This window comes from Mobula birostris, chromosome 17 (genome assembly GCF_030028105.1).
Source record: "Mobula birostris isolate sMobBir1 chromosome 17, sMobBir1.hap1, whole genome shotgun sequence".
Taxonomy (NCBI): domain Eukaryota; kingdom Metazoa; phylum Chordata; class Chondrichthyes; order Myliobatiformes; family Myliobatidae; genus Mobula; species Mobula birostris.
In genome coordinates, this window is record NC_092386.1 from 65947521 (window position 1) to 65957305 (window position 9785).

Consider the following 9785-nt stretch of genomic DNA (forward strand, 5'->3'; position numbering starts at 1 on the left):
GAGGATGAACTATCTGCAAAAGTGCTTGCAATTCTTCTGGGGACATTTTAACTTTAGAAACTTTGCATTGGATTTTAATGCTGACATTTAACTTTCTCTCTCTCTCTCTCTCTCTCTCTCTCTCTCTATATATATATATATATATATAGAGGAGTGCCGCGCGTTACAATCTGCCAAACAGTTCTGAAAGATAATGCAGCGAGCAAATTGGTTTAAGAGAATATTTCTCGCTAGGATTTTCTGTGCGCGGAATATTTGAAACTCGAACCCACGCATTCCACGTAGGGGAACATCACCATCCTTAATTGAACATGGTCTTTTTCAATTTAATCCGCACCCCAATATAGCTCAAGCTCCTGCGTGAGGGAGACATGTCTTGCGACACTTCCGTTTCCAGTTTAGATGCACGGATCAAGACGGTACTCTCGACTTTTTCTTTACACTCCTGTGTAATCGCTGACACTGGGGGAGGGAGCGGGGTGAGAGATGGGGAAGAATACAGCGCTTATGCAAAGTCGTACATTGGAACCTTCGACAGAGGGCACCAACATTCACCGACTACAGTTTGTCACTTTCTCTTCCCCGGCGCCACTTCCCTTCCTCGTGTTTCCCTACAGAGACATTCCATTCCTTCTGTCCTTGGGCACAATTTGCACTAGTTTTCTGTATCGATTCTATTACTCCCACATAGTTTTAACATCCCCAGTTCATCCCAAATCATTGTTTTAATTGCATTTAACTGTTTGTTGTAGAACCGCTACTCGTTAGTATCTGGGGATGGTTTCTCTGACAGCAACCCAGTCGCTTCGCCACCTTCACTTAATAGCCTGAAGATTAGTGGCAATGACAGTGAGATCAGAGGAATGTTGCTGTTGTTGGCTAAGCAAAGGAGACATAATTTTGATCTTAATAATTTGTCATAATTTAAGATTATGAACATTTCTGATCCTAAACGTTGAGCCAATCAATAATCAAATTGAGCACTACGCTGAAGTAATACATTAAATTTAGGTAACTATCCATAGAACACCACAAACCAAAATCTCTTAGTTTAAGTTTCCTTCCTAAATCAGCACATCCCGACATGTTGATGCAATTTTAATTAAACACAAATTGCATAGTGATGTAACCCGCATCCCAGGTCTACAGTGAATAGACGGAATCTAATCAAACACATGAGAACTTTTCTTCCGAAATTTTTCTGTACGAAAACATGTTGTGCAAAATTAATCGAGATGCGACATTTTCAATAACAAAACGCCAATTTAAAATGGGGATGCAGTGATAGTTGTGACGTTTAGGACAAAATTAACTCGCTATAACAACCAGGAATAGTTTGTAAAGAAATATTGCTAGTAAATAGGTTGGGGGTATTAATGAGTTCTTCCCTGTTATTAGGTATGGCGGTGATTCAAAACGAAGTTAAGGTTTTGATGATGGTCACGCACATTGCTTTCTTGGTTTATTTTTATTTGCATATTTCGTTATATCTGGAAAAAAATCAAAATGATGCAGGAATTATCTTTAAGCAGTTGTCCTTTCAACTTTACCAGCGAAAATGACAAAAATCATTTTGAAAGGTAATGATTGGTTATTCACCTTTGACAGTGTCACTTGCCCTGAATTCACTCAGATCTACACGAAATGCAGGACGCGGATGACAAGTTGTATCAATCACCTTTATATAACCTTGTTGGCACTGTACCTTATAGGTCTGATGTTAGATCTCTGATGCGCTTTTCACTATTTACAATATTTCATATTAGGATTCAGTAGAACAGGTAAAGGGGATGAATTATAGAAAGAATTGTGACGGAATCTATCGATTCTTTGTGGATGATATAGATAGTACTTCGAAAGGTCTAGCTAACTCTTATGTTGTCTTGCAGACTGACAAGTGACTGACACTTGCCACCTCAAAAATCTAATCTTGGTACGTCAAGAAACATATATGACCATTGATTTAAAGGAGACATTGCAGAAGGAGCTGGGACCATGGTCAAAAAATGTGATTTTTGTCGGGGCAGGGAGATATAGGCCTCGCTGGAAACTCCAAATGACGGTGTTTCCCTACAGCTTGTAACATCTGAATCTGCCCATGGTTAAACAGCAAAGAGAAAACTGCAGTACTCACTCTTTCTTTCATGCATCCTCCCTAGTCTGCTGGTTTTAGCTATAAAGGAGCAGAACGTAACCTTGTTCTCTTCAAGAAGTGAGGGTTAGCTTATTGCGTTTCTGTTGGAAGCAACCGCTGCTCATTTCTTTGGCACGTTTTCTGTTTTTTTTATTTTTGGTGCGGGGAGGGGTGAGTCAGAAAGGATAGTTCTGTGCTAAGTGGGCTTCATTTCACTGAATAGCTTTTCTCCTTGCGTCCTCTGGGGGACATTCCTGCTCCAGGTTTTCTGGGCCGGAAATCTGGCAGTCAACGGCCCACTGAGTCTAGTTTGACAGAAATGTGAGGTGTGTGTGTGTGTGTGTGTGTGTGTGTGTGTGTGTGTGTGTGTGTGTGGTTGGTGTGTGTGTGTGTCTGTGTCTGTGTCTCTGTGTGTGTGTGTCTGTGTGTGTGTGTGTGTGTGTGTGTGTCTGTGTCTCTGTTTGTGTCTGTGTGTGTCTGTGTGTCTGTGTGTGGTGTGTGTGTCTGTGTGTGTGTCTGTGTGTGTGTCTGTGTTTGTGTCTGTGTGTGTGGTGTGTGTGTCTGTGTGTCTGTGTTTGTGTCTGTGTGTGTGTGTGTGTGTCTGTGTTTGTGTCTGTGTGTGTGTATGTGTGTGTGTGTGTGGTGTGTGTGTGTCTGTGTTTGTGTCTGTATGTGTGTGTGTGTCTGTGTTTGTGTGTGTGTGTCTGTTTGTGTCTGTGTGTGTGTCTGTGTGTCTGTGTTTGTGTCTCCGTGTGTGTCTGTGTCTGTGTGTGTGTGGTGTGTGTGTGTGTGTGTGTGTGTGTGTGTGTGTGTTTGTGTGTGTGTGTCTGTCTGTGTGTGTGTGTGTCTGTCTGTCTGTCTGTGTGTTTGTGTGTTTTCGCCGCAAATTCTCTAATAGGTATTGATCTCCAGTGTTTCGTGTAGGAATCTCCATTTTAAAGCAAGACCTGTCCCACAACATTAAACCAGACTAGGTTCATTCAAAGGCCATTTAGCTAGTTAAGTATACACTTTCGGCATCTACTTCGATTTCAACATGTAGAAATCATGTTAACTATTTCCCAAGGATATCCTATTTGTTTAAGTAAGGAATGAGTTCCATAAAGGAACATAATTATTCCATCCTAACTACTAACTTTATTTCCGATTTTTGTATATTACTATAAATAGATCATTTAATGCAGTTTCTCTGCAAGCTAACACCCTCTTTGTCTGTGAGCACAAATAGTGCAATGCCAGATACCCAGTTAGAGTTTATTTAATCTGCGATTATGCACGCGGATGTTGTAAAATTCATCATCAAAAGGACAACTAATTAACTAAAAGGCAGCACCTTAAAACAGGCCCGACCACACCGAACACGCGTGACTCGCACGTGCTGATACAAAGGCTTTCGACACTGTCATCTGTCAGCCAGAAAGCTGAAAGTAAACAATGATATAGATTATTTCACGGGTCACAGACAGGAAAAGCAGCTAATGTCCTAGAATGGCACAAATTCATTCCTGTGTCAGGCACGGCAACTAGTGCCCTTTATGATCGATAACTGGGCAGGATCCTTTGGAAAGTTGAACTGGGGAAGGGTGGCGGGGTCAGTCAGGGGGTGAAGGGGGCAGAATCCCAGATCCTGTTGCTTTGTTTTCGGTGATTCCACGTGAACCATGCGACAAATTTCAAATTAATACGCTGCGTAGTTGAGGTCAACATGTGGGGTGTTTGCCTTTATATTCAAACATTTTGGATCCAGCCTGTGAATCGTCCATTCTATGTCTTTTATTTTAACGCATTGTCATTGAAAGGAAGAGCAGTGTGTCCTGTTAAAAGAGCTCCCCCTAAATCATCTGACTACAGACAGCCTTGTGTTATTTTAAATAGAGGAAGTAGTGATGGGCAAACTGCGATTATAGGAATGCCATCGGTTAACGGCTTGGACTTCTTGCATTAAGAATTGGAACTCGCGATTGAGTTTCTTTGAATTACTCGAACCTCCCGACATAAACTATCGCCTATTATCGGGAGTAAATATTGAAAAGACGCGAGGGCAGTGGGAGGCCGAGAGAGTGAATGGTAGAAGGCTGAGGGAAGATTCCCCAACCTGAACCATGACAAGTCAAGTAATGGACGTTTGGCCTTGACCCACAGAATGATGAAGAAACCTGTTGAATTTATGTTTAAATGAGAGAAAAACGGGTCATGAGATTCTCTATTTGCCATTTCACACGGTGACACATGCCCTGTTATTTATTGCTATGTACGCTGTAACTTCCTCATAGTTCACGGCAATAAGATCTCGGCGTCCGTTTTGTTTTGGCTCGGGTCTTTTAAAGCAATTGATATTGGTAACGATTTAACGCTATTCAATGGAGATGGCGTCGTCTTTTAGAATCAGTTGGGTCCACAGATGAGTTGGCATTTCGAAGGTAAAAACATTCTATTCTTTTACAGTTTAAACACAGGAGAAACAGCTCACAAATTTAACTTTCCGGTTTCAATATACGTGCAGCCCAATTTCCTAGACCTGTACTATACCAAGGCACGGGGGTTCGAACAGTTCCGTGGAAATAGCTTCTTACACTTCAATATTTGCATTTCATTGTAAAAGGAAATACCCACAAGCGATAAACGATGGGTTTACCGGAGGAAACCGGGATCGGCTGAGTGCTGCGTTGACAAATTGATTCGAGGGCCGTGAAGGAACGTGATTTACCCCAAGGGTTCAGTACGCTATGGTGTTATGACGAAAGTTATTGGCAAATCCATTCACTTAGCCGAAAGCACACGGTTAGAAAGCTCGAATTGGCAGCTGCGTGGTTTAAAATTGCAGATGCAACTTTTAGAATTATTCAAACCACGAATATTGGCCAAAGAAAGTATGAACAAATGAAAATCCAACAGGCAATTTAATTCAGTATAATTTTCCTATAGAGGCACCCGTCTGTACAAAACAGGGGCGTGGATCTGAATGATCACAGGTCTTTAGAGGGAGACGGGCCCATAGATCTTCAGAGAAAAGGCTAGAGCATTCTTCAAGGACGGTTTAGTATTTTTTTCGAGTTTTGTCCTTTTGAGACGCTGCGACTTAAATGTTTATGCTAAAATTGATCTTCACATTTGAACGGAACCGGTTAGTTGTTAGCGAAGCCCTACGCCTTGATTTCACGTTTCGAGTTTTTGTTTTAGAAAGAATGTCGGTACTAACTAACTTAAGGACGGAATGGGGAAAAGTAGATATTCACCCACGGTCAGTCACAGCGATTCCCTAATAATCTCCCAAAGAGAACCAGAACGAGCTAATTCCATTCCCTCCCCACGCGATGAATTAATAGAACTGTACACAGATTCGAAAAAAGAATGCACAAAGCAAATAAGACAATGACGGGGCGCCGTATCAGCCATTAGACACACCGTAGCTATTTTTAAGCTGCGAAACAGCACAAAATAGAACTCGATAAACATTCTCAATCAACCAGCGCACATGGTCATACACACAATCGAGAGCTCAGCCCCATCCTTTCGCACTTGAAAGCAGCAGTTTGTGCCAATTGCAGGTTTTTTTATTCCTGGCACTTTCGGTTGCAGACCCGAATCCTACAGTTCTCTCTTGCACAGCGTGACAACCAACATGTCGTAAATATTCAACAAACAACAATTAATTTTGTTTTAAAATATAGTTAACTGATTGGACTTCAGAAACGACCTTAACCGCACTCGGAATCCCCCACAAAGGATAAAAAAATGCAAAGCTCATTTTTGATGGGGAAACTAATCTGAATCCATTGTAAACCAGACGCCTTCTAAAAAGCATATGTTTTGTCAGCGCCGTCACCGTAATCCGTAATATACTTCCCCTTTGCTACTGTTAAATGTCCATTTTAAGTTTTCGTAGAACATTAAATTTACTTTAAATGGTTTCCAAGACTTGAATGTATCTTAATGACTTAAGCATATCTTGATCATTTTACTTTTTAAAAACAAATTGTCTTAAGTCTTCATAGCTTTTTAAACTACTGAGTACTATTTAAATGCACAAATAAACACTCGACTGTTGACAATGCAGCCACTTCGTGCTTTCAAATTACTTGTACATTTCACAGAAAGATCCATAAACCTACCGGATCGGATACTCCGGAGGGCGCTGCCGCTTTTTTCCATACTGGTTATGGTATTTCGAATCCTTTATGAAAAAAAAACTGGAAGAAAAGTTTCTCTTTTTCGCTGTGTGTGTGTGTGTGTGTGTGTGTGTGTGTGTGTGTGTGTGTGTGTGTTTTGTCGGCTCCGGATAATTTGACTCTTCCGCTACCCCGTCGCGTCTTTGGTGCTGCCCATTGATCCGAAACTAAACGTTTTAGGTGGAGAAAAGGCTCTGAACAAACCGTGAAATGATTAAGGAACTAAAAGAGCTCGCTACATGTGAGATCATGTCCTGTTCGCTTTAAAAAAAATCGCCAAGTCCCTCGACACAGCGTAAAGAAAGTAAAAGTCTCACATCTGCCGGACAAATCAGTCCCACCTATGGCACTCGGTAACTTTTGGGTTGTCTCTTTCACCTCCTGAATCCACCCTATAGACAATGCCTGGCATTTGCAAATACTTGCACCAGAGGATCAGTAGGGATAGGGGTTCTGAAACAGCGCATCACACGCCGATCAAAGCATCACTAACATTCTGAATAATCAAAGCCTTTTCTCACCGCTTCACTCTCTGCCTACCCCCCTTCCTCAATTTACCACAAAAACACACACATACACACATCAGATGATTTCATATACAGTCAGGAGCAGAACTTTGCACTCCCAATGCGAAACCCTAACCAGAAGCAATGCCGTACAGTGCACAGTTCGGTCAGGTTTCGGTTTTCTTCTTAAATACGACGCCACTGTTTACAAATTGTATCGAATTGTCTGGTAATGGGAGGGGGCACATTACCAAACGTCTGCTCATCCTCCAACCCCCATGCTCGTACGGTCACGGGAAATCTATTTTTTTTCCTAATATAAAATAATATTTGCTCCCGTTATTACTACATTTTATAATAAACTACTATCTAATTCCTGCACCCACGGTTAGATATTGGAGAAGCGAACGCACTGGGCCGTATTTCTGCCTGCAGCACAAACTGAAAAGGATTCAAAGTTGGAGTACGGAAAACATACAATTGTTAGCTCGGGAGTCATGCACTTGTTCCACAAGCAGTTCAGCCGTTCGGTTACTGCCGCACCTGATCTTTTACTGGTGACCGCAATACAACTTTAAGGAAGTTCTAAATACTGATTCATTAATGTCAATAGGAATGTCTCGCTGCAGTTCAAATACCAACAACTGCCCGTGAATTTACACGTCTATCTCTTATACAATAAATTCATTTTGGGCGTGTTTACATCGTACTGCAAAAACGCAAATGAGTTAATTAAAAAATTCAAGTTACTGAAAGCCGGGTCGCTTTAACGACACTTGGAACTTTGATTTTACATACATAACACCAGAAAAACGCCAATTCAAACTCATTATGTACAGTATAAAGGCAATACTCAGACCACGCGCCCTAGCTGGGTATAACCTCATGGGAAAGCTCAGAGCCTGATTTACAGCAACACCAGATTTCGATCCACATTAATTACTCTTAAAATGTTTATTTTATTATTTTACAGGACTAGAATAACCAGTAGAAGGTGTTTATGATCAAAAAGACAATTTATGTCACAACCCTAACGATTTCAGCCCGAAACATGGATTACCGGTTTTGCAAAGATGTGCCGCACTTTCGCTTTTATGAGTTTCTGAAATACACTCATATCAGAGATCCAATCAAGGAATATAAAGTGCCCAAATGTTATAGCAGTACATACAATTTAACCTAAGGGAATTAAGGTATCGCCAATATTTCGTCCTGTAATGAGAATATATTAAGATCTAAAATAAAATATTTCAGATGATTGTCTTAATCGTATATTTAAATATTCATTCATGGACTAAAACAGGTGGGTTTCGACAGGATCGACGCTCAAATCCTGATTATCTGAAATGTTTTTGCAAGAAAATTAATATTATCATGCAATCAAAAATAGTTATTGGACAATTGGCACAGGATTGAGCTGTTTGCAAATGTGTGAAACAACTAAGTATTAACTGTAAAAATAGATGTAACAAATCAAAGAACAAGCACACATTCACAGGATGTTTTGCAGAAGCCTAATTTTGAAATGCTGATACATGGGAAGCTTTATCTAAACTCACAATGTTAGAAATTGAAAATTTTCATTCTAAAAACATTAAAAGAATTTATATGCGATTTTGTTTAAGAGCGCAATGCAACTAAAAGAGTAACCTTAACTATAATGCTAACAGCTGAAGATCGCTAGTAGTTTGTTTTTGGATAAGAGATAATTTAATGAAAGGAAGTGGATCGGGATGGTTGTTTACTTAAAGTTATACTGGAGCCCTCACAGCTAACTCGTAACATAAAAATTAAATGATCAAGCCTCATGCTATGTTAGATGTGAAACAAATCCCACGTGTTTCTCCACAGTAAGGCAGAGTACAAATAGATCCTGACCTTGAACAGTCTTAGACTTTTGGTTCTATTCGGGAAACACGTTATTTACCGAGTAAACACATAGACTACCTCATTTTTTACAAACACATTTTATACATGTATAAATATAATTACTATTATGACTTATTTAATTCCAAAATTCACATAGTTATTTTTAAAATTTGACATTCGGTATGTGAGTGCCATGTTTCTTCTTTGATTGTGATCACCTGTTTTAGCCAAATATTCAAAATGTTGCCGTATAAATATCTGGAATGTGATTAATAATAAGTCGTGTATAATTAGCCCGCATCGCAGTAAAATGAATTGTGTATAATGACGCCTAAACTGATATCGGCTTGTAATAATTATATGAAACTATTGCCATCCCTGCTCCTTTCTATTCATTAAAATATATAGCGTGAAGCAGGATCATAACTAAACTTTATTTATCATTGTATTAATATAATTGGTTTCATTTATCATACCGGGTGTTCTATTATCTAAATATATTAAGTTTTATCCGTTTTTATATTCCTTAAGCGCAGCAGATTACGGTTTACAACTTTCATATTCTTGAAGTTCTTTTCACAACTTTCAACTGATGTCGGTGAGAATAATCCAAATTGTCTACATCTGACATCTGAGTGTTCGCCGCTGGCTGTATTATTATTATCGTGTTCGATAAAGCCATGTGTATTTATCAGCAATCCAGGTTACAGCATTTCTTCGCTGGTGTGGTCCTAGTTTTCAATTCGTTATTAAGATCGCAGCTCGCAATGAAAGGATATGGAAGTATATGTAGCTGTTAATCCTTTTGATTATTTCGGTGTGTTCATATTTTGTCAGTGTCACCATTGGTAAAGTGAAAAAAAAATCAAAATAACCAAGTATATTAAAAAGTTACTCCAATGTGATGGCCTTTGTTGATTCAGAAAACGGATGATTGATAAAACTAAACTGGGCTTGAAGATTTCAGGATAGTTCATTTAGCATACAGGCAATCAAAGGGAAAATGTGACCGATCTGTATGAGTCTTTAAAATCCCAAATTCTGGGATAGACAAAGGTTGTTTTGCAGTTCAACAACCTGATTTGCCACATTTATCCTCAGCTACTT

General features: G+C 39.7%; 1 protein-coding gene across 1 annotated transcript in view; it reads right to left on the minus strand.

Annotated features, from left to right (window-relative positions):
* pax5 (paired box 5) overlaps positions 1 to 6482 on the minus strand; it is a 267639-nt gene extending 261157 nt beyond the window's left edge. Inside the window, exon 1 of the mRNA XM_072281839.1 lies at positions 6247 to 6482. Within this exon, the coding sequence (XP_072137940.1) occupies positions 6247 to 6286 (40 nt within the window). The 5' untranslated portion in view covers positions 6287 to 6482. The remainder of the gene's footprint in view (positions 1 to 6246) is intronic.
* Positions 6483 to 9785: the final 3303 nt, after the last annotated feature.